Below are 24,303 nucleotides of genomic sequence, written 5' to 3'. Positions count from 1 at the left end.
TTTAGTAGCAAAGACCCCGCATGACACTGGCCCCTTCCTGTACCCCCAGGGGCCTCACCATATACCTTGACAGCCTGATGCATTTGGGTACTGCTCCCCTCCCGCTAGGCATCCAGTGATTAGACCCAGAGATCCTGGGCTTGAAGGATTACACTCCACAGAGACTTTGGGAACAGCTCAACACGTGTTATAATTAATAACTTAGGCATGCCAGTAGGACAGACATACAGAACATACCCCCAGGTACCCTATGCTCCAAAAACCCAGTTGGGCTGGTCGAGTCAGACGCCGCAGGAGGAGGAGGAAACTGGAAGGGTGTGCAGAGAATTCAGACCTCTTATGGCCCAGCTGAGAGCCACAGGGATCCTAACATCTCCTTCCTGGGTAGAATCCAAAGAGTGCTCCCACTTTCTGTCCAGCTTCCAGGACAATGTGGGCGACCCCTCTGTCACTCCTGCTCCTCTGTCGAGGAAGGTCCCAAGGCCAAGGATTCTCTTGGTCTCCTCTATTCAATTCCCTGAGAAAGCAGCAGCCAGAAACCCCAAAGTAGCTAGAGCGACCTCAGGCCCTCAAGAGAGGGGGCTGAATGGAGAGTGCACAGACACAGAGGGGCCCCCGATCCTCAGCCTCACTGGCAGGCCCGGAAAGTGCTGAATTCGGGGGGCTCGGGCGAGGAAGATGTGGAAGTGGGCCTTTTCCGGGGCCCGAAGTTGCCAGGTGTCTCGACGGAGCCCGAGCAAGCATCCAGCGTGGCTGGATCTTCTGGATTCATTTTCTTTGTCCATGGAGGAAAAACAGAGAAGAGTGTGATTTGGGGTTTCCGGATCTCGGGTCTCCCTACATTCTGAGACTGAGACTCCCCCAGTTCCTCAGGTCCCATTTCACACACCCCCACCCTCGCACACACCCACAGCTTTAGGACCCAGATCCTGCCTTCTGTCCTCCTGACTTCCTGTAGGCTGGGTAGGGAATGGGACAGCCTGGGTTCAAACCCCAGCTCCGCCCTGGCCTAGAAGTCTGACGTCAGTGGAGGAACCTGACCCCTCTGTGCCTCACTTTTTCCTTCTACGCAATGGGAAGAACGCTCATACGCCCCTCCTAGAGTTGCTACAAAACATAAAGGGATTAAAGAGACAGAGTGCCTGGCACGTGGCAAGTACCAACTGTTAAGTGAACAAAACTGTTACCGTCATCTCCTCCCCTCCTGCCTGGGCTCCCACAAAACCTTCCTCAGAAGTCTGTCCTTTCCTCCGCCTGGGAGGCTCCTGCCCCAAATGCCAGCCAAGAAGAGATGAACTGGGGCTGACTCTTGGCTTCGGCTCAGGTCATGATCTCACGGTTCATGGGTTTGAGCCCCGCATTGGGCTCTGTGCTGGCAGCGCAGAACCTGCTTGGGATTCTCTCCCTCTCTCGCTGCCTCTCCCCCACTCACGCAGTCTCTGTCTCTCTCTAAATAAATCAATAAACATACAAATTAAAAAAAAAAAAAAAAGAATAGATGAACTTACTAAAACCAAACTTGGTAGGTGAGAGCTGGCTGGGGTTCCATCCCAGTCCTGCACCTGCCTAGCTGGATGACCCCATTAAGGCCCATAATTAGCTTCAATGTTCTTGTCTATTAAAAAAAGAAAAAATGTCAGGGGCTCCTGGGTGGCTCAGTCAGTTGAGCGTCTGACTTTGGCTCAGGTCATGATCTTGTGGTTTGTGGGTTTGAGCCCCATGTCTGTCTGCACTGACAGCTCAGAGCCTGGAGCCTGCTTCTGATTCTGTATCTCCCTCTCTCTCTATGTCCCTCCCTGGCTTGTGCTCACTCTCTCTCTCTCTCTCTCTCTCTCTCTCTCTCTCTGTCAATAAATAAATAAATAAATAAATAAATAAATAAATAAACAAACATTTTTTTTAAATGTCAACTCCTGGGACACCTGGGTGGCTTAGTCAGTTAAGCGTTCGAACTTGGCTCAGATCATAATCACATGGTTCGTGAGTTCCAGCCCTGCATTGGGCTCTCTGCTGTCAGTGCAGAGCCTGCTTTGGATCCTCTGTCTCCCCCTCCCTCTGCCCCTCCCCCACTTTGTCTCTCTCTCTCTCTCTCTCTCTCTCTCTCTCTCTCTCTCTCTCAAAAATCAACATTTGGGGAAAAAATGTGAACTCCACTTCATAGGGTATTATAAAGTGAACATTAACCCTTCGGTATGGTAACCCAATACAAGCTGGCTGGAGAACTGTTAGCTGCTTTATTTTTATTGCAGCCAACAGCACAGCTTCTCATGCTTCCAAAAGAAACTAGAATTGAAATCAGGGACTCAAACCGATATTTGCACACCCATGTTCATAGCAGCACAATTCACAGTAGCCAAAAGGCGGAAACAACCCAAGTGTCCCTCAACAGATGAACAAAGAAACAAAATGTGCTATATACATGCAATGGAATATTATTCAGCCTTTAACAAGAATACAATTCTGACACATGTTACAACGTGAATGAAACTTGAAGGCATTGTGCTCAGTGAAATAAGCCAGACACAACAGGATGAACACTATATGGCATCATTTCTACATAAAGTGTCCAGGATACGGAAACCCACAGAGACAGAAAGCAGAGTGGTGGCTGCTGGGGGCTGGGATTTGTTAAGAATGAGAAATTAGTGTACAGTGGGCGGGGGGGGGGGGGGGGGGGGGGGCGTTTCACTTTTGCAAGACAAAGTCCTGGAGATGGACAGTGGGGAGGGCTGCACACAATGAATGTACTTAATGCCACTGAACTGGACACTTAAAAAATGCTTAACACGGTACGGGGTGCCTGAGTTGCTCAGTCTGTCAAGCTTCCAACCTCAGTTCAGGTCATGATCTCACAGTTCACGGGTTCAAGCCCTGCATCGGGCTCTCTGCTGTCAGCTCAGAGCCTGCTCCGGATCTTCTGTCTCCCTCTCCCTCTGCCCCTCCCCCTTTCTCTCCCTCTCTCTCAAAATAAATAAACATTTAAAAATGGTTAAAATTGGGGCACCTGGGTGGCTCAGGCAGTTAGGTGTCCGACTTCGGCTCAGGGCGTGATCTCATGGTTCACGGGTTCGAGTCCCGCATCGGGCTCTGTGCTGATGGCTCAGAGCCTGGAGCCTGCTTCGGATTCTGTGTCTCCCTCTCTCTCTCTCTCTCTCTCTCTGCCCCTCCCCTGCTCATACTCTCTCTCTCTGTCCCAAAATAAATAAACTTAAAAAAAAGAAAAGAAAAGAAAGAGAAAGGGTGAGGATGTAAATGGCCCATTTTCACCTTTCCTTACATGTACACAAAGAAGCTACTAATGGTGGTTACCTGTATGTGTGGAGGAGACCAGTGGGTGGGCAGGGGTTAGTAACAGAAGGATACTTTACTATATATATAATTTTGACATATGGATAAATTTCATGATTTAAAAATATGTATTTTTAAAGTAGGCTCCATGCCCAGTGTGGGGCTTGAACTCACGACCCTGAGATTAAGAATCACATGCTGTGCTGACTGAGCCAGGCAGGTGCACGCCCCAATTTTTTTCTAATGTGTTTTTTTTTTTTTTTTTTACATTTATTTATTTCTGAGAGACACAGAGAGACAGAGCACAAGTGGGGGAGGGGCAGAGAGAGAGGGAGACACAGAATCTGAAACAGGCTCCAGGCTCCGAGCTGTCAACACAGAGCCCGACAAGGGGCTCAAACTCACAAGCTGTGAGATCATGACCTGAGCCGAAGGTAGAACCCTAACTGACTGAGCCAAGCCCCCCATTTTTTAAGATTATTTGTTTTGCAAGAGAGAGAATCCCAAACAGGCTCCACACTACCATCCCGGAGCCCAACTCGGGGCTCAAACTCACGAACCGTGAGATCATGACCTGAGCGACAATCGAATCAGACACTTAACTGACTGAGCCACCCAGTCACCGCCCCCCCCCCCAATTTTAATTAAAAAAAAAAAACAACCTATAGAGTCACAAGAACTAAAATACTTTTTCTTTTCTTTTTATTTTTTTTTAAAGTAGGCTGCACACCCCATGTGGGGCTTGAATTCACAGCCCTGAAATCAACAGTCACATGCACTACTGAGCCAGCCAGTCTAAGATACTATTTATTTATTTTTAAAACATTTTTATGTTTTTAGTGTTTAGTTAGTTTTGAGAGGGGGTAGGGGCAGAACGAGGGAGAGGGAGGATCTGAAGCCGGTCCTGGAAGGACAGCGGAGAGCCCCAAGCATGGCTGGAACTCGTGAGCAGTTGACATCATGAAATCAGACGCTTGGCCCACTCCACTGAGCCAGCCAGGCGCCCCAGGACTAAGATACTTTTTAAACTTTTCTCCTTGTCTTCATCTGTTTCCACTTGTTTCATTGTAAATGTCTTTTTATTTAATTTGTTTCTTATTTTTGAGAAAGAGAGACAGAGCACAAGCAGGGGAGGGGCACAGAGAGAGGGAGGCACGGAAGCTGAAGCAGGCTCCAGGGCTCCGAGCTGTTCAGCACAGAGCCCGACGCGGGGCTCGAACCCGTGACCCGTGAGATCATGACCTGAGCTGTAAGTCGGACACTTAACTGGCTGAGCCACCCAGGCGCCATGTAAATGTCTTTTTTTTTATAAAAGGAAAAAGGAAAAATCACCAGGATGGTGCCTTGAGCCACGTGGCTTCTCCCAGAAAGTTTTAGAACTTCCCTGGCTGCCGGCTGTTTCTTAACAGCACAGGAGCTGCTCCGGGAGCTGAGACCGGGGCTGAACTGGCCCTTCCCTTTCCTTGTCACATTCGAACACCAGCGACTGCCGCCTGTGACTGGGGGGGGCCAGTTGAAATGTCCACGCTCCTCTCTCCGGAACTCCAGAGTCCCGTCTCCGTCTGCCCTTGGGCATCGCCCGGTGGCCTAGCCTGTCTCTCGTCCCTCCAAACCTACTGCGCCTCAGGACTCCCCCACGCCTCCCTCCTCCTGCTCCCTGCGCCCACCATCCCATCCGAAGTCAGCGCCGTGTTTCCTGCCCCCTGAATTCCTGTCCCCTGAATCTACCGCCCTGTATCTGTGCGCTTCTCCCACCTCTGCTGCCAGCACGCGGGACCAAGCCACCTACCACTTAGCTTGTCTGGACCTGCACAGTCGCCTCTCTCTGGTCCCCGCCCCCCACCTGCATCCCCGCACCCCTCCGCGTTCCGGCGCGTCCACACCCCCCAAGTCTGTCCTCCCTGCAGCCGCCAGAAGGCGCCTGTGAGCACCTGTCTCGGTCACCTCCTTCTGCTCTGAACTCTCCATGGCTCCCACCTCACTTTGGGGCAAAAAGTCAAAGTTCTCCGCGGGGCGCCCCTCGACTCCTCACTTGGCTCCACTCCAGTTATCCTGGACCGTGCCAACCACGTGTCCGGAGCCTGAAGCAATCTTCCATAGCTACCCCCTGCTTGTCGCCGGTCTCTGAGGCTTCCTGGGGCTCCTAAGTGAGAAGTGAGCTTCCCTCTCACTCTTACCCCCGCGTGGCATCGTCTATCTCCGCCCATAGAAATTAGGAAGCGCTGAAGAATTAGAAGCCTTGTGCCGTTCTTGTCCCAGTGCTCCAGCCCGGGGGGAATCCTGCCCTTTGTCCCACAAGGCCTGGACGTGGCTGCCTGCAATCCCCTGGGATTTATCAGAGCCAACTCTTGGCTCACAAACAAAACCCTGCTCAGTGATTCTAGGCTTTTCCCAGGACCCCTGAAGCTCCGAGACATCTAGTCGACCCGGCCTGGCGGAGGCCTTCCTAAGGTTAGGACGGTCAGCAGAAAACCAGAACCAAGAAATGAAATGACTTACCGTAGAGATGGCAAACAGGGAATTGTCAAAGGTCATATCTAAAATAGAAAGAGAAAGGAAAACCAGGGGCCAGTTTAAAATCCCTGCTCACCGCCCTCCGGGGGCCCTCCCCCTAAGAACACAGGCCTCAAGTCCACCGAGATGAAGGGCTTGGGATCCGCCTCCCAGCATGCTTTGGTCCCTTCCAGCCCATTCCGCAGCGTGAACCATTCCCAGCCGCAAACTGAACGGGCCCTTTTTCCGCTTGGAGCCCTCCCCCAGGGGCCCCTCGCTGCCCTCTGATAAATGGGTTTCTCCTCTCGACTCCCACTTTACAGAGCACCTCTCAGCTCCTCCCCCGCCCCGGGGGCTCCTCCAATCGCCTGCCCTTCACCCAGCTACTCTGAACCTGCCGGTCTCTGCTTACAACTCATTTCCCCACGCCCGGGACCACCCTCCTCACCCCAGACAGGGTCCCACATGCCATCGACTGTTTTCCCACTGGAGTATGGGCTTGTGGGCAAAGGTCGTCTGTCTTGGTCATTGAGGGACGCCCCCCCCCCCCCCCAACGTTAGCACCTAGTAGGGGCTCAATAAATGTGCTGGAGAGTGAAAGAAGTAGCGGATGGAATTTCTCCGCGAGGGAGCCCTTCCTGAGCCTCGCAGAGCACAAACTGGCTGCCTCTCGCCCCCTGGTGGAAGCCTTCGGAATGACACGTTCTGGGTCACAAGGGGGGCTCCATTTAAGGGCAGTGCCAGGCATGGTCAAAGCGCCCAGCATGCCCCGGTGGACAGACGCCGTCCGTCCCCCGTGGAACTGAGCGTCCAGCGGTGGAGGCGAGTATTACATACACAGCAGGCAGTGATTACCTGTGTTTTTCCTGAGGGGTAAGAAGAATCATAGGGTGCTGGAGGCAATGTAAGTAGACAGCCCAGACCCTGTCTAGGAGTCAGGGAGGGCTCCCCGGAGAAGGTGGCCTTTAAGACCGGAGGGAGGAAGTATGTTGTAGGCAGAAGTCAGGACGACCACAGAATGAGGACGAGGCAAAGAGAGAAGGTTGGAACCTGGGGGGGGGGGGGGGGGGGGGTTGCGGGCAGGGGAGGGTGTGTTCTTGACCCTAAGGGAAGTGAGCAGCCGCGGAAGAGGTTCAGGAGCAAGTAATGAGGTCTGATAGAGCTTTGAAGGGGTGACCCTGACCCAGCAGGAGATCGGGGTAAGAAGGTACAGACCTGTGGTGGCGAAGTTGATCTGGGCCCAGCAGGATTCTCGCTCTCTGCAAAGGGATTTGGGAGGGAGTGAGGTTTGTTCCTGGAAGCCCCTGGCTCCACACTTGGCCTTCGCTCCACACCTTCCTTTGCATCCTCCCTAAGTCCCCTCAGATGGAAATTCTCTTGTAGGAGCCCCCCTGCCAGGTGAAGTTGGGATTCGATCCCTGGGGCTGCTGCTAGCTCTATGCCACTAGGCAGCCGGGGCAGGGAGGGGGCACCCCTCTCGCAGAGAGGAGAAACTGAGGCTGGGGCCAGTTGGGACATCCTGAAAGCCCAGGAACCAGGGCCACTGCCTACAGGTTGCAAGTTGGGCACAGCAGAGCCCCAGGGGGTGCCACTCCCCTCCCCCAGCACTGGTTAAGGGATGTGAGGAAGTCTCAGCCACTTGCTCCCTGTGTGACCCAGTATCAGTCCTGAGCCTCAGTCTCCTTGTCTATAAAATGGGGCTATTTGGGGGCACCTGGCTGGCTCAGTCCGTTGAGCACCACCTCAGCTCGGGTCATGATTTCGTGGTTCATGAGTTCGGGCCCTATGTCGGGCTGTGCACTGACAGTGCGGAGCCTGCTTGGGATTCTCTCTCTCCCTCTCCTTCTGCCCCTCCCCAGCTCACATGTGCGCGTGTGCGTGCTCTCTCAAAATTAATAAATAAACTTAAAAAAAAAAAGCCAGCTTCCTCTGCGGCTGGGAGCTATTGCGGGCTCTAGCTGCAGTGTCCTAGCGGAGGGCCCTGCATACCCCACGTGCTTTGTAAATGGTGCCCGTTCCTATTAAGCGGCCCTCCCACCAGAGGGCGCTGTGTGGAATGGGGCTCCTACCCAGCCAGGGAAGTCCCCTTCTGTCCCCAGAACCCAGCCATGCCTCAGAGTCCTTAACACCCCACAGGAATTTCTGCACTATACCCCCCCCCAACCCTTTGGTATGCATTTCCCCCAAACCACCCTCTGAAGGTCTCCAGAGATGATGGTCTCACCTTTTCTTCTGCATTTTTTTTACTTTCACTGGGGACAAAAAAAACACACAAGCATTTACTAGATTTTGGTCATGGTTGGATCCTGCTTGCAAACACACACACACACACACACACACACAAGAATCCCAAGGCCCCCTCATACGTTTGTGACCCAAACTTGCCTTCTCCTCTGTCAACGTGCCCCTCAACAGGAGAGTTACAGCAACCCCCCGCCCCTGACATAAGTAATGTGTGCGGGTAAAAACTTCAAACAAGCATGTAAAATTGTTGTTGTTGTTGTGTTAAATGTCAATCTCAGGGCTTGACAAGAGCTAAGGGAGGAGGAAAGGAGAGTTAGTGTTTAAAGGGAACGACAGAGTTGCAGTTTGGGCAGATGACGAAGTTCGGGAGTTGGACCTCGGTGATGGTCTCATAACAAAGTGAGTGTCCTTGATGTTGCTGAAGTGCACACTTATAAAGGGTTAAGATGTTAAACTTTATGTTATATGTATTTTATAATTGAAATATATCTATCGGGACCCCTGGGTGGCTCGGTCCGTTAAGAGACCAGCTCTTGATTTCAGCTCAGGTCATGATCCCACCATTTGCGAGATTGGGCCTCGCATCGGGCTCTGCGCTGACAGCATGGAGCCTGCTGGGGATTCTCTCTCTCCCCCTTTCTCTGCCCCTCCTTGCCACCCACTCCCACTCTTTCTCTCTCTCAAAATAAATAAGTGAACTTTAATGTGTTTGTGTGTGTGTGTGTGTGTGTGTGTGTGTGTCAATTTCCCCTGCCCCCCCCCCCCAACATTGCATTGCATTCTGGAGGATTCTTCATGGCTAAGTTTTGGAGTGAGACCTCCCCGGCCGTGTGGCTCCATACTTCTAAGAAATGGGAACATTTACATGTTCAGGGGTTGCACGCTGGCAGCTGGTGGGCCATGCTTTCTCTGCCTGCTCTTACCTCTCCTGACCACCACGGCAATGGTCACCAGCCCAGCAAGGAGAAGGAGAACTCCAGCCAGACTCAAGGAGAGTGCCAATATCCAAGTGGGCACTAGAGGAACACGAGAAAAAGAGAGAGGGGGCAGGTTACGGGGTCGCGAGGGTGAAGGTGGGACACCTGTCATTTCTCCAGATTACATGTGGGGATCCAGCCCTCCCCCCACCGTCCTGCCCAACCATTTGACGCTGGTGTAGCTGGACTGGGGATCTAGCAAACCTCCGTGCTGGTGAATTAGCATATTCCCCCACCCCCAGCCATGGTGATTAGTTCAGGGATGGGCATGTGGCCAAAGCTGAGCTAATGAGAGCTAATTCTGAGACTTTGGCTAGGCTACTGGGAAGAGAGGGTTACTCTTTTGGCCAGAATTACAAAGCTGGTAGGATATACATCTGGATCCTCTAGGCACATTTTGACACCATGAAGGAGAGGTCCTGCCTAAGAATAAGATATAGGAGAAAGCTGAACGGAGAGGTGGCACTTGATTCCTGACTTCTTTATGAGCACCTGGATCCAGCCATGCCTGAAGCCAAAACTGCATACCGACTTCAGCTCACCAAACCAGCACATTCTCTTTTGTTTCTGAAACCGGTTTGAGTCAAGTTTCCAGTGACTTGCAGCCTGAGGGTCCTGCTGGCTTCAGCTGGGTACCAGGGGGTCAGATGACATCCACCCCCAGCCCCATGGTGGACCCTGAGGTCCATGCAGAAATCAGCCACAAAAGCATGAAGCCCCAGCTTCAGAGTTTACTTCTCTGAAAGGGATTTGGCTGCCCCTCCCTGGAGAGAGGAGATCTCTCAGGGGAGACAGGAGGAGATGACCTGATCCCCATGGAGATCAGGAGCTAAGCCAGGAAGGGGAAGGAGAGACACATGCTTGGTATTCTCACACTGTTAGTCCTTGTTCATTCATTCATTTGGGGCAGGAGGGATGTTGTCACCTCCCCACTCTGAGACCACAGGCTCAAGGTGAGAGAAGGGGGCCTTTGATAGTGGAGCTCAAAGGCCCAGACTGTTCTGTCACCTCAGTGACTAGGCCTTCTGGAGGCAACAAAGTTCTCTTTTAAGTGGGGGCCTCTGCTAGCAACAAAGTTCTCTTTGCAGCTGGAATGTTCTGATTGACGGTGATGCAAAGGCTTTACCTGGAGGCTCCTCCCTCCCTCCTGCTCCGTCCTTGATCTGGAGCCCACACCCAGCCCCCTGTCCTGAAAAGACCACAGAAAAATATCAGCCTTCCCAGGGCTTCTGTCTCACTGAGACGAAAAGCCAAAGTCCTTAATGCAGCCAAAGGTGTAGCATGATCCTCCTTGCCACCTCCCTGCTCTCTTGTCCCCCGACTTTCCTCTTCGCCCGCCATGCTTCAGCCCTACAGAGGGCCTCTGTGTTCCTCAATCACACCAGGCGTGTTCCGGCCTCAGGGCCTTTGCACAGTCTGCTCCCACTGGCTGGGACCCTTTTGCCCCAGCTACCCACATGGCTGACCCCTCATTCAGGTCCTCAGAGAGGCTTTCCTTGGCCGCTCTCTGTATTTAAAATGACACCCTTGGGGCACCTGGGTGGCTCCTTTGCTTGAGTGTCCATCTCTTGATTTCCACTCAGGTCATGATCCCAGGGTCGTGGGTTCGAGCCCTGCATCAGGCTCTGTGCTGAACGTGGAGCCTGCTTGGGATTCTCTCATTCTCTCTCTCTCTCTCTCTCCCCTTCGCTCTGCCCCTCCCCTACTCATGCATACACACACTCCCTCTCTCTCTAATAAAAATAAAATAAAGTAAAATAAAATGACACCCCTTACCAGGCTGTATTTCATCCCTGCCACTTTATTTGTCTCCTGCTGGCACACTGACTATATATTGGACTCCTTGGTTATCGTCTGTCTGCATCCCCTCGGGATGTCAGCTGTGAGAGGGTAGGGATTTTGTTTCGCCAGCGCCTGGTGCTCTGAAGGTGCTCAAAAATGTTACGTGGCCAGGAGGGGAGGGTGAAGCAGAGTGTGGAGGTGTTAACGCCTAGATATCGGAGCCAACGGAACCCCAGCTCCGCTGCCCGCTAGCCGTGTGACTTGGGTGAGCTCCACTATCAAAGGCATCTCTGATGCCTCAGTTTCCCCATCTGCAACATGGGGAGAATGGCAGGACGCATCGCGTGGGATGACTGAGGACTGACCAAGGAAAGGTGGGTGAGCGCTGGCAAGCCGGAGGCCTGGCTTGTCCCACGAGGCAGAGGGAACAGCATAAGCAAAGGCTCAGCGGTGAGAGAATGGAGCCCCAGGCAGTGAGGGGCCCGCTGGAGGGCCTTACCTGGGAAGGAGACACTCACAGTGTCACTGAGGTCGGACAGCTGCGGCTGTTCACCTAGAACCTCGTACTGGCAGTGAAAGGTGCCCCCCGGAGCCTCCCTGCCTCCGCCGGTCAAGTTGAAGGTGACCCTCAGCTGGTCCGCGGGGGCCTGCAGGAGCTGTACCACCTGCCTGCCGCGGTACAGCGTGAAATTTGCCCCTGGGAAATCCCCGGGGGCTACACAGGCGATGTGGATGGGGTCCTCTTGGCTGCTGGGGTGTGGGGGCACCAGCAGGATGGATGGTGCTGGGATGGCCAAGGAGCCTGGAATGCAGAAAAAACGGACGCAGGGTGAGTGGTGAGAGCAGAGGCCCATCTGGCTCCGTGGCCTTGGGCAAGTGGCTGACCCGCTCTGGGCCTTGGTTTGTATTTACTACCTGAGGCTAGTCATCCCACTCCGCTGCTGTGTTCAGGGGCTTGGGTACTAGCACCTGGTTGGGGGGGACGGTCACTGTTGCTGAGTCATTTTATTATGACAGCAGTGGTTCCCGCATAGCAATGCAATTATACCCTCGGCGCTTCGATCAACGACACTCACTGTATGTCAGGCCCTGTTTCAGGGGCCGGGGACAGAGCGGCGAAAGCGAACGACATAGACAGCTGGACATGCCTGCCTCGGGGGGGGCTGATGTTCTCAAAGATGCAAGAAACACTGTGCGCGCCCCAGACAGGATAATGGGAAGGCTGCCTTGGTTGGAGCAGCCATGGAGGGCTTCCTTGAAGAGGTGACACAGGAAGAGCTGGGGGAGAGCATTCCAGGCAGAGGGAGGAACACAGGCACATGCTGGGACAATGGAAAAGGTGTGGGGTTCTCTGAGAAGCCAGGGTGGCTGGAGGGGATGAACGGGGGAAAGAACAGGAGGAACAGAAGGCAGAGGGTTTCTCCTGTTTCCCAGGCTGTGGTGAGGAATCGGGGTTTTCGGGGTAGAGTTTCCTGTAGGAGGGACCAGTGTCTCCCCAGCTGCCCCCAGGCTCCTGAGCAGAGTGTCTAGCTCAAGTGAGATCTACATTGTCCAGTCTCCGGACCTTTGCCCAGCTACTCCCCCACCCCCCAGCGGATCCTCTTGGTGCCCCAGCCATGGAGGTAGCAGCCTGTAGAAACCAAGTGGGGCTGAGTCATGGGGCGTGGGCACTGCTGTCCCCGGTGGGGTGGGATTTCTGATATCCTTGATGGGGGGGGGGGTTGATGAGGAGCCCATTAAGAGAAAGCCATGCTCCTGGGGTGTTTCCAAAGCCCTGGGGCAGATCTGTCAGGGCTCAGCCTCCTCCGGCACCTGGAGAAGGCAGCCCTGTGCGGCTTCCTGCCCCCAGAGCAGAGTCAGGTGGGCAAGGGTGGCGGGAGCGGGGCGGGGGTGGCACAGGGGACATCAGGCTCACCGGCTGCAAAGAACAGGACAGTCCAGGGCATCTCTCCTCCTGAGCTTGGCCAGGAAATCTGGCTGAGGCCAGTGCAGCCCACAGCTCACTGCCAACTCCTCCTGTGAGGCCAGAGCAGGGAAAGGAGAACCAGGGCTGATTTGAACGAATGTTTCCTCACTGGCAGGAAGTTGCACACACACAGTTGGCTACTGAAAGGGACTCTCTCCTCTCCCCGCCCCTTCCACGGATGCACATCAGATCCTGGCACTGCTCTGCACCTTGGTGGCCACTGTTCTGCAGAGATGGGAGGAGGGACAAATGGCTAAGATGGTCAGAGGTGTGTGTGTGTGTGTGTGTGTGTACATGTGTGTACGTGTGTGTGTTTTCTCCTCCTGAAGAGGAAGGGCAAGGACCATGGGCTATTTGGGAAACCTATGCCCAAAACACAAACCTCAGCCCAACCAGTTCCAAAGCTGAAATGTATATTTGGGGGAAGTTGGTAAAGCACAGTGGTTAGTGTTTGGTCTCTGTGACCTCAGGCAAGATGCGGCCCTTCTTTGAGGTCTCAGTTCACTGCTCTGGAGAATGGGGCTAAGAGTAGCAGGTATTAGATCCAAGGAACTCATGGTATGAAGTGCAATGCCTAGAGACGTGAGTGCTCCCAGTTTGAGGCCACAGGCTCGTCACCAGCCAGGTGAGAGGGAACCCTGGCTCCAAAATGAGGAAGTGTTACAGTTTACAGAATAAATTGCCTCCTGTTTCCAGCCCAGAAACTTCCAAATGTCTGTCTTACCAGTAAGTTTGCTTTGGTCTCTCTAAACATTTCTGTTCAGGTCAAGCGGGTCTACCTGGAGGTTTACCCCAGGGAAGGATGTAAGCATATGTTCACTGAACAACAAAAAGGGTCATTACTGTGGACTTTTCTATTTGGATACACAAAACTCATTCCAATGTCAGGACCTTTGTACATGCTGTCTCTCCTTCCTGGGACACAATTCTATTAACTTGGTAAAATTCTGGGGCACCTGGGTGGCTCAGTCGGTTAAGTGTCTGACTTTGGCTCAGATCATGATCTCGTGGTTCGTGGGTTCGGGTCCCGCTTCAGGCTCTGTGCTGACAACTCAGAGCCTGGAGCCTGCTTTGGATTCTGTATCTCCCTCTCTCTCTGCCCCTCCCCCTCTCACAGTCTCTCACTCTCTCTCAAGAATAAATAAACTTGAAAAAATTAATAAATTGTCTGGGGGGAGGTGGGAAACCCGGTAAAATTCCACTTCTGTTTCAGGTCTCAGCTTAAATATCACTTCTGAGAAATCTTTCCAGATCTCTCTGGACTTAGAAAAATTTCCTTGCTGAATTATACTACAGTGCATTGTGATGTTCTTTTATTAAACTTGGCATGTTATATTTTCAAGGAATTTGTCTATTTCATCTAAGTTGTAGAACTTATCCGTATAAGACTGTTTGTATTCCCTTATTACACTTTTAATGTCTGTAGGGTCTGTAGTGATGTTCCTTCTTTCAATGGTAATGTGCTGTTTCTCTTTTTTTCTTGATTAGTCTTGCTAGGGGTTAATCAGTTTTATTAATCTTTTCAAAGTATTAGCTTTGGGCTTCATTGTTTTTCTCTATTTTCTGTTTTTGATTTCATTGCTTTTTGTCTTTTTATTTTTCTTTCTTCTATTTACCTTGTGTTTCATTGGCTCTTCTTTTCACAGGTTCTTAAGATGGAAGTTTAGAACATTGATTTTAAAACTTTATCTTCGTGTATAAGCGTTTAAAGCTATATATTTCCCTCTATGTACTGCTTTAACTGCATCCCAAACACTCTGACATATTGTGCTTAAGTAGAAATATTTTATTTCACTTGTGAATTTTTTCTATGGCCCACACATTATTTAGAAATGTGTCAACTTCCAAACATTTGAGATAGCTTACTGTTAGTGATTTTTAATTTAATTCCTTTGTGGTCAGAGGACACACTCCATATAATTTCAGTCCCTTGATATTTATTGATTCTTTGTTTAATGGCCCAGCATATCTCAATCTACATTCTATATGCACTTGAAATGAAAGTACATTCTGCAGGGTTTTGGTATAATATTCTGTAAATATCCATTAAATTAGGTTACGGTGGTTTACAAAACATGCTTGAATTTATTGAATTCATCCAGCTCTCTTCCTTCCTCTCTTCCCTTCCATGGTGCAGGGATGGGTCTGTGGTGCCTCTTGTGGTTTCACAATGCTTACCCCAGTGCTTGGCACACAGTAAACCACAACTCACTCTTTCTTTTTCTTCTCTTTCTTTCTTTCTTTTTTTCTCTTTCTTTCTTTCTCTCTTTCTTTCTTTCTCCTTCTTTCTTTTTCTTTCTTTCTTTCTTTCTTTCTTTCTTTCTTTCTTTCTTTCTTCTTTCTTTCTTTCTTTCTTTCTTTCTTTCTTTCTTTCTCCTCTTTCTTTCTTTCTCTATGTTTATTTATTTTGGAGAGACAGAGAGACAGAGAGACAGAGTGTGAGTGGGGGAGGGGCAGAGAGCGAGGGAGACACAGAATATGAAGCAGCTTCCAGGCTCTGAGCTGTCAGTGCAGAGCCCTATGTGGGGCTTGAACTCATGAACTGTGAGATCATGACCTAAGCCAAAGTTGGACACTTAACTGACTGAGCCACCCAGGTACCCCTGAACCACAATTATTTCTTGATTGTCTGACCTGAAAGCCAAAAAATATTCATTTAGTCTATTTTTATTGCTCTATCCTGGGCGTGTAGGAAACAGAGTTAAGAGAGATTCCTGTCTTATCTATTCTACCAGTTGTTTAGTGTGTTTCATCAAGGGCTCAGAACTTTGCTAAGTTCCAGGGACACCATGAGGAATAAAAAAAATCTCCTGCCCTCAGGATGCTCAGAGTTTGGTTAGAGAGTCAGACAAGCAGACAATGAGAGTCCAGTTGAGGAAGTGCTATAATGGAGGCAATCACCAAGGGGGCGCTCCTAACCTGGCTTCAGCAGGTTCAGGGAGGGCTTCTGGGAGGAGGTGTTATCTGACTGCAAAAGCCTGAGAAGGAGACAAGGGAAGGACACTCTAGGTGAAGGGAATAATATATGTTAAAGTCCTTGGATGAATGTTAAGGACTCCATCCTGGGAGCATTTAACGTGGTGCACGAATCTATAACCTAGAATTCTGAATTCAGAAAAACAGACACACTTACCTGTATTAGTCACAGATAGCAGCCATAAGAGGTACAACTGAGGAGTCATGGGCAGAGTGAAGGGAAATCAGCAAGGGAGGCTGACTCTCCAGGGTCAGGAAGCTGTTACCAGCTCAGGCCTGAAGTTGCTAGGGAGGAAGGTACTTGTGGAACTTGGAGAGGGCTGGAGTCGTGGGCTTTGGTAGAAGCATGCAGACCAACAGGGTGGGAGCCAGAATATGTACACCTACACCTTCCTCTCCTCCGGCCCTCAGATCTCCTGCCAGAGCCAACCCCAACTGGATGTGAGAGGGAAAGGCAGCTAAGTTGACCCGGTGTGTAGAGATCAGCCTCCAGAGCAGGCCAGGAAAGGGTGGAGAACGGCCCTGGGGTGGGGGTGGGGGACACAAAGACTGCCCAGCACACACTCTCAGAATCTTTTGGTTATAATTTCGGGGGATCCGTAGCCTCCAGAAGCTAGTTTGCAAACTCCCTATGGTTGTAAGAGCCCCAGGCTGACTACGGGACCAGTGCTACAAGGGAAGAGGGACCCTATATATGTGGCCTGCACAGCTGCTCCCATCACTTTTCTGACTACTCCCCTCCCTCCACTCCACTTCCTTGCTGCCCCTTGAGCCCTCGGAGTACCTTCCCACCTCAGGGCACTGTTCTTGTTCTCTCCACTTGCCTCCTCTCCCTTCGACTTCAAATCTGAGATTCAGTGCCACCTCCTCTGAGAAGCCTTCCCTGACTCCACCCAGGTGAAATGAGCCATCCATCTACCACCTAGCATTTACTCTTTAACGCCTGTAACTACCTGAAGGCGTCTGAGTGCTGAGCTTGTTTGAGCTGGCTCCTACACTGGGATGGCAGCTTCATGAGCACATGGACAGAGTCTGTTTTATTCACAGTGTAGGCACTCAGCAAATATTTGTTAAGTACTTGGACAGGGGAGAGTTTTTGCTCAGTCGAAGGACACAAGAGTCACCCATTCAGGCCCCAGGTGTCGGCAGAAGTTGCGGAGTTGGTAGCTCCGAGGGCCCGTCCCTGCGCAGAAGCTTTGACAAACTGAGCAAACACAGTCACAATCAACTTTATCTGAACTTTGGAAAACAGCCAAAGGTTTATGCCAACCAAGTGAACACTGAATCAAAATGAAAAGGAACCTTGAACATGGGAGGAAAGCTCCGTGGTGTTTTCCCCACCCTGCCCTCAGCTCCTTCCCAGCATGGTGGAGGTCTTGAGGACAGCAGCCCATGTTCCCAGTATGGGGCTCCAGTACCTGGGTCTCTGAGGTTGGCAGTATTGCGTTTGTCCGTTCTAACATGTCTGAGGGCTACCTGTGGGACAGACTCAAGGCGCTTTGTCTGTTGAACTCAGAATGCATTCCTGGAAAATAGTGTAAGGCAAAGGAGAAAACCCACAGCCACCTGGGGCAAAATGTTGTCACTGGGGACGACATTAACCAACGGTTTTACTAGCAAAAATGGGTTTATTCAGGAAAAGCACAGAGTTGCAACTAAGGACAAGCAAGCTGAAGCAAAAGCATGGACAGGCCTGGAGAACGAAGAAGAGGAACACTCTTTTATAGAGGAAAGGGGGGAGTCAGGAAGGCTGTTATGAACAAGAGGTCCATTGGATTAAACTGGGAGTTGGAAGTGTAGCGATGTTTCATTGGTTGAGTGGTGACAGTGTCTCATTGGCTGGGCTGTTACCAGGAGGTAGTAAAATCAGGTAGGAAACTATCAATTTGCAAGGTTTCTCTCTTCCTGTCAGGTCTGCAATGAACAATGAGTGGTAGGGTGTGAACATTAGCCCTTCTGTCCTGATTCCATCTAAAAAGTTTTTTTCTGTTTCTTTTTGAGAGAGGGAGGGCATGAGTGGCGGCAGAGCAGAGAGGGAGACAGAGGATCTAAAGTGGGTTCCGAGCTGTCAGTGCAGACAGAGCCCAATGCGGGGCTTGAACCCACGAACAGTGGGATCATCACCTGAGCCTAAGTTGGGCGCTTAACCAACTGAGCCACCCAGGCTCCCCTCCTGACTCCATTTTAAAGGAGGTTTCCTTTTATTAGATTTTCACAATAGGCGTGCCACAAGCTAGGAGAAAAAGCTGGGGTGAGCATTTCTCTGGGTAGTTTGGACATTCAGAAGCACCCATATATCCTGGGGGATTGAGAAAGCAATGTGCATGCCCAGGGCAGAAGTGCTCAGAAAAGACTGGAGAAGACTCTAAGCTTTCTGGCTCATCTCTAGGCTCAGCACAAACAGGAAGTGAAGGCCAAGGCAGAGTTGTAAATGCCTGAAAAAGCATTGAGGGAGTGCCCCAAAATAAATCCGGGGAAGTTTTTGTTTTTCTTTCTTCTGCTTGCTCTCTAGAATATATAAATAACTCTTGTAACTCAACTACAAAAAGACAACGCAATTTTAAAACTGGCAAAGGACTTGAACAGACATTTTCCCAAGAGATACAAATGGCCAAGAAGCACCTGAAAAGATGCCCAACATCAAGGAAATGCAAATCAGAACCACCATGAGATTCCACTTCACACCCATTAGGATGGCTATAATGCAAATAAAATAGAAAATAGCAAGTGTTGATGAGGATGTGGAGAAATTGGAACCCTCATACATGGTTGGTGGGAATACAAAATGGGGCTGCCACTGTGGAAAACAGTCTGGGAGTTCCTCAAAAAGTTCAACATAGAGTGGCGCCTGGGTGGCTCAGTTGATGAAATGACCGACTTCGGTTATGATCTCGTGGTTCGTGGGTTCGAGCCCTGCATCAGGCTCTGTGCTGACAGCTTAGACCCTGGAGCCTGCTTCAGATTCTGTGTCTCCCTCTCTCTGCCACTCCCCCACTCCTCTCTCTCAAATAAATAAACATTAAAAGAAATTAAAGCATGTGTGCCTGAATCCTTGTCTCAGGCTCTGCTTAAAAAAAAAAAAAAAAAAAAAAAAAAAAGTTATATATGACCCAGCAATTCCATTCCTAGGTGTATACCCTAAAGAATTAAAAATAGATTCTCAAACAAATACACATACACATACTCATAGCAGCACTATTCACAATGTCCAAAAGATGGGAGCAACCCCAATGCCCATCAATGGTTGAATGGATAAACGTATATCCATACAATGGACTATTATTCAGCCATTAAAATGAATTAAATATTCATGCTAGGAGGAGGAACCTCCATTATGCTAAGTGAAAGAAGCCAGACACAAATGGTCACATATTTCACTTACATGAAGCATCCAGAATTGGCAAATTCATAGAGGCAGGTTGATAGTTGCCAGAGCTGCAGAGCTGATGGGGGGGGGGGGGGGGGGGGCGGGGGGGCGGGGAGTGGATGACGTACAGGCTTAGCGGGTACAGGGTTTATTTTCTGGCTGATGAAAGTGTTTTGAAAGTAGATAAAAGTGGCAGTTGCACAACATTGTGAATGTAATAAATGCCACTGAATTACTCACTTTAAAATCATTAATTTTAGGGGTGCCTGGGTGGCTCAGTCAGCTGAGCATCTGACTCTTGATTTTGGCTCAGGTGGGATTGAGCCCCCCATTGGGCTCTGTGCCGACAGCACAGAGCCTGCTCGGGATTCTCTCTCTCCCTCTCTTTGCCCCTCCCCTGCTCGCATTCTCTCTCTCAAAATAAGTAAATAAACTTAAAAAAAAAAAAAAATCACCCATTCTCCACAACTACTTCAAAACGTCCAAGCAGCGAGTCTGAATGACAGACAATTGGGGAAGTGAAAAGAAATAACTAACACTGACTGTCCATGATCTTTGACGTAACCAAGTGGTGTTACTTCCCCAAGTTCTCCAAAAGCCCGAGAGGACAGCCATCAGCTGTATTTGAAGAGTAACTGTCACCAAACGCCAACCACTCCGAGGCCTGTCTTTAAAGACTCAACATTTCCATCTAAACTTTTTTTTTTTTTTTAATGCTAGATAGAATCATCAATCAGAGTCCGTTTCTACAGTGACTCTGCTTATCTGTCGGCTTCCCAGAGGGAGGTCGCCTCCAAACACTCTAAGCCAAACGGGGAGAAGAGGTGGGCAATAAGCCTGGAAGGTAACAGATAATATTTACCGAGGGCCTATACCGTGCTAAGCGCTAAACAAGCATTCTCTCATTTTTTAATCTTCAACAACAGCCCAGTGAGATAGGACGAGTATCACCTCCATCTTATGGATGAGGATACAGAGGCCCCGCACGGTGATGTCTTCAAGCCAAGGGTCGGGGGTGGTTGGAACTAGCCTTCGTGGCTCCCAGGCCCACACCCTCTTCTAACTTTCAAGCAATCTGGCTGTCGTTTTTCTTACCCTGAGCCACTTCAGTTACTCTATTTACCTGCTGGTCCCCCAGAGTTTGAGACCGTTGGTGTGTAGGGAGGGCTAGGCCCCTGTACTGGCTCTAGGCCAGGAAAAATGAGCGCTAGCCCAAGGGTTCCATCTCAACTCTCACAGCCGCCCTATGGGGTGGTCGTTCCATCACTCCAACTACAGACGAGGAAACTGACAAAGCGACAGGTCTAAGGAATAAAGGGTGAGACTCTACAAACACAGAGCCCACATCAACACTAAAAGCTCTTCCTGGCCCAGGGGGATCATTTTATAGTTGAGCCCTACGGATCGCGTACAGGGCCATTCCACCCAGACAGGTTCGCTCAACGGTGGTAGCGCGCAGCTTACTCTGGGAAAACTTCAGGGAGGGGCCTTAGAAGGTCCCGGCCCGCCTCCGACTTAGCTGTCTTAACTTTTGCCTGAGAAAGATGCACCATCATAGTACTTATTTTTGTCACTTTTTTTTTTCCCATCATCGGTTGAGACTACAGCCGGAGGCCACTCAGGAGAAAAAAAAAAAAAAAACCTCCAGATGATCGAGCGTTGTTAGGCACATCGGGCACTCATTCGGGCAGCTAAGCGCTCAAGGGGCCCTTCATTTTTCTCTTTGCTGGTTTCACGGAGCGGCTGCCAATGAGCTCCGCCGAGTAGCAGAAGGGGCAGGGTTAGCCCTTAAAGGAACCACGACCTCTTAGCAGACCGGAGGGTGACCCGGATGATGGCGGCCGGAGCGGCCCTAGCCTTGGCACTGTGGCTACTACTGCCGCCGGTGGGGGTGGGAGGGGCAGGGCCACCGCCGATCCAGGACGGCGAGTTCACGTTCCTGCTGCCTGCGGGGAGGAAACAGTGTTTCTACCAGTCAGCGCCTGCCAACGCAAGCCTCGAGACTGAGTACCAGGTAGAGGGTCCCAGGTTGGGGAGCCAGCGAACAAGCGGAGCCTGGGTGAGGGGGCGTGGCCAGGCAGCTGAAGCGAGGCATGCGTTAGAGGGAAGGGGGAGGAGCCCGTGCGTAAGAGCGCGGGGGCGGAGCTAGGGAGGGCGAGCCGGAGCTGGTGGAGACGGCGTGTAGAGCGAAGGGGGTGGGAATAATGGCAGGAGGCGGGGCTAGAGTGAGATACCCAGAAGGGGCGGGGCCATAGGTTATAACGGGGAGCCTTTCACGGGGCGGGAACCTCCCGAGTGGGCGTGGCCAAGAGTTTGCGATGGCCGGAGTCGGTGGGTGTGACCAAGACGCGCCACAAGAAAGGGCGTGGTCAGCAAGAGGATTTTTCAGGGGTTGGGTTAAGGAAAGCTGGGCCCTGCCCCCTCATTTGGCGTGTGGCCAGGTAAACGTCGATCAAGGATTTACGACGCGGGCGTGACCAGATGAAAGAGCCAGACCCAAAGCGGTCATATCAATGAAGACAGAGCCAAGGCTAAGGTCTACCTGGGGACAGGTCGGGCAGCACCAGGTCACAGGTGTAGATGTCAGGGCTTAGGTAGCCTTCTGGTGATCTGTATGGGTCTGGCTTTCCCTGGCAGCTGCTCTTGGCCTACCCCTAGCCCTCCACCCTCTCTTACCTGCCCTCCCAGGTGATCGGAGGTGCTGGACTGGACGTGGATTTCACGCTGGAGAGCCCTCAGGGCGTGCTGCTGGTCAGCGAGTCCCGCAAGGCAGATGGGGTGCACACGTGAGTTCAGTCCCACTGTCTGCCTGGGTTCGGTTTCAGCCCTGCCCCTCCCCAGTGGCCTCAGGTTACCACCTTCCCTGCCTCTCAAGGTCCAGCTGGTGGGCCACTCAGGGTCACGTGTATCTGTGTGTCTTTCTTCCAGAGTGGAGCCCACGGAGGCCGGGGACTACAAGCTGTGCTTTGACAACTCCTTCAGCACAATCTCAGAGAAGCTGGTGTTCTTTGAACTCATTTTTGACAGCCTGCAGGACGACGAGGAGGTTGAAGGCTGGGCAGAGGCCGTGGAGCCCGAGGAGATGCTGGATGTCAAGATGGGAGACATTAAGGTGCGCTCAGACTGAACTGGGGCCACTCATCCCACATTTCCGGCTTTTGGGCAGCCGCGCTCCCGTTCTTCCACAGAGGCTGGGGTCCGCATTCGCCTGACCCAGCCTCCCTGGTGCCCCCACCTTAATTATGTTAATAGCAGCTCACAGTTAAAATAATACATTTCTAGGTGTAGGAGGGCTTAAATTTGTCATGAAATCTCCGCATGAAGTAGGTAGTGTGTTCTCAATGCCCCACTCTAACTGAGACACAGGATGGCTAAGGCCACGCAGCTAGCAACTGGCAAAGCGAGGATTTGAACCCCGGGCAGTCTGGCTTTAGCAACTGTGCTGTTGACTACTACTAAGTACATTTTTTTCACTTATTTAGGCATGTAACTCTCACAGCAATTCGGAGGGAACAGAGGCCCAGAGAGGCCAATTAGCTTGCTCAAGGTCACATAGCCACTCGGTACAGAGAGCAGATTTAAGACTCACGGCAGCCTGCCCACAGAGTCTGTGATCTTAGCTCACCCCATTCCCCCTGGTTTTATTGGTCTCTGCTCCCTGAGAGGCGGAGGCCTGACCCTGTCCCTCTCTCTGCCCCACAGGAATCCATCGAGACCATGAAGACCCGGTTGGAGCGTAGCATCCAGATGCTGACGCTACTGCGGGCCTTTGAGGCACGTGACCGCAACCTGCAGGAAGGCAACCTGGAGCGGGTCAACTTCTGGTCTGCTGTGAACGTGGCCGTGCTGCTGCTGGTGGCCGTGCTACAGGTCTGCACGCTCAAGCGCTTGTTCCAGGACAAGCGCCCTGTGCCTACGTAGCCCCGGAAGGAAAACGGGGAAAAGGGCAGCAGGGTACACGTGTGTGAGACATGGGGGTCCCTTCCCCAACTGAGTTTCCTTCGGGAGGGGAGGCTATACAGTCAGGGCCAGAGGTGTGGCCCTCAAGTGTCCTCTCCCTTGGAGGGGCCAGGCAAGAAACACTTGTTGGCTTGGCTGACGGACCTGGGCCCTCCGGGAGGGGCAGCTCAGTGGCTGTACCTGCTCTCCTGGAAATGGTGCACGGACGGGGGCACCGCAGCATTTGAATGCAACCCTTGGGTGTTGTGGCTCGTCTCTGCGTCCCCTGCTGTAAATGTGTGTGCCTTAGCCTGAGTCTTCCAGCACTGCACTGGCACTAGGTGTGGGATGGGGCCCGGGAAGCAAACTCTTCCTTCCCTTCCCTACTGGCCTTCTGAACCAGGTTGTGGTGGGAGGGGGCTTGCTGTTTGTAGGGCCCCGTGCCTTCCTTGGTCTCCCCATCACCCCACCAGAGGCCTGTTCCTGCTGCTGCTGGGGGTGGCTCCGGGCTGGGGGCGACCCGCTGACACCAGGGGCTGGGAAGGAGACAACAGTGCTCTTGCCAGGACAGTCACTTTATTGCGAGAAGGAGCCCAGCCCCTCAGCCCAGTGCAGGGGAGAGGCTCACGGTGAGGTCTGGTAACAGAACTCGAGGAGTGGAGACTGCGAGACCACCCGCCCCTGCTGCTCTCTCTGCGGGGGCCCCGGGCAGAGCTGAGGGGTGGCCCAGCCAAACCTTGCACAGGAGCCTCACGGAACAAAGGGTGGTCTGGCCTGGGCACTGAAGTCAATAAATTATGGTCAGAAAATCACAGAGCCTGGTGATTGGGGCTCAGGGACACCAGCCGGGACAGACCTGGCCCCAAGGGGGCAAACCAGGCAGGCGGGAGGGGTCTCCCACGAAGTTCAGAAGAAAGGTCGGGCGGGAGCCGATGGAGGTGGTCGCCTGGGCACAAGAGAAAAATCAGAAAGCAAAGTTTAACTGTGACCGGGGCTGGGCCAGCAGGCCTGGGACCTGAGGGGGAGTCCTTAGGACTACAGCAGTGGGGAGGGGTCCTGACCACTGCGGTTCGGGGTGGAATCCTCTCTCCCCTTAGTGATTCTGATGCCCACCCTAGGCCTGCATCAGGGTCTCCACACCAGTGAGTTAGGGGCCACAGCCAGGCCCGTGTTAGTATGTGTGGAAGGGGAGCGGGGAACATTTGCCCCCACTCCTGAGGTGTTAAGGAAAGAAAGGATCTTCCCTTGAGAGCATGGTTGTCTCTGGAAGA

At 51.9% G+C, this 24,303-nt stretch overlaps 3 protein-coding genes across 8 annotated transcripts in view; 1 reads left to right on the top strand and 2 right to left on the bottom strand.

Annotated features, from left to right (window-relative positions):
* Positions 1–171: 171 nt before the first annotated feature.
* Positions 172–20,545, bottom strand: CUNH19orf38 (chromosome unknown C19orf38 homolog). 5 transcript variants are annotated; one of them, XR_008420676.1, is made up of 10 exons: positions 20,217–20,545; positions 12,700–12,800; positions 11,284–11,586; positions 8,949–9,041; positions 8,006–8,033; positions 6,997–7,040; positions 5,788–5,825; positions 5,266–5,603; positions 4,621–4,787; positions 662–775 (listed from the first exon to the last, which is right to left on the bottom strand). XR_008420676.1 is itself a non-coding variant. In XM_053898523.1 (8 exons), exons 1-8 carry the CDS (start codon positions 12,728–12,730, stop codon positions 769–771), a joined length of 882 nt encoding a protein of 293 aa, XP_053754498.1. In that variant the 5' UTR covers positions 12,731–12,880; the 3' UTR covers positions 658–768. The 5 variants fall into 5 exon arrangements, 4 of the variants coding, with proteins under 4 accessions (XP_019283264.2, XP_053754498.1, XP_019283265.2 ...); XM_053898523.1 differs by lacking the exons at positions 4,621–4,787; positions 20,217–20,545 and having other exon boundaries at positions 658–775; positions 12,700–12,880; XM_019427719.2 differs by lacking the exons at positions 4,621–4,787; positions 5,266–5,603; positions 20,217–20,545 and having other exon boundaries at positions 172–775; positions 12,700–12,861.
* Positions 20,546–20,825: 280 nt separating this feature from the next.
* On the top strand, positions 20,826–23,844 carry TMED1 (transmembrane p24 trafficking protein 1). The gene is made up of 4 exons (XM_019427721.2): positions 20,826–21,107; positions 21,782–21,879; positions 22,022–22,205; positions 22,796–23,844. Exons 1-4 carry the CDS (start codon positions 20,925–20,927, stop codon positions 23,012–23,014), a joined length of 684 nt encoding a protein of 227 aa, XP_019283266.1. The 5' UTR covers positions 20,826–20,924; the 3' UTR covers positions 23,015–23,844.
* DNM2 (dynamin 2) overlaps positions 23,590–24,303 on the bottom strand; it is an 89,053-nt gene continuing 88,339 nt past the window's right edge. For both annotated transcript variants that reach the window (XM_053898499.1, XM_053898504.1), the window contains one exon: positions 23,590–23,978. In XM_053898499.1, coding sequence (XP_053754474.1) covers positions 23,939–23,978 — 40 coding nt within the window. In that variant the 3' untranslated portion in view covers positions 23,590–23,938. The remainder of the gene's footprint in view (positions 23,979–24,303) is intronic.

This window comes from Panthera pardus, unplaced genomic scaffold (genome assembly GCF_024362965.1).
Source record: "Panthera pardus isolate Hobbes unplaced genomic scaffold, ASM2436296v1 HiC_scaffold_8, whole genome shotgun sequence".
NCBI lineage: Eukaryota > Metazoa > Chordata > Mammalia > Carnivora > Felidae > Panthera > Panthera pardus.
This window is presented reverse-complemented; position numbering and strand designations above follow the sequence as displayed.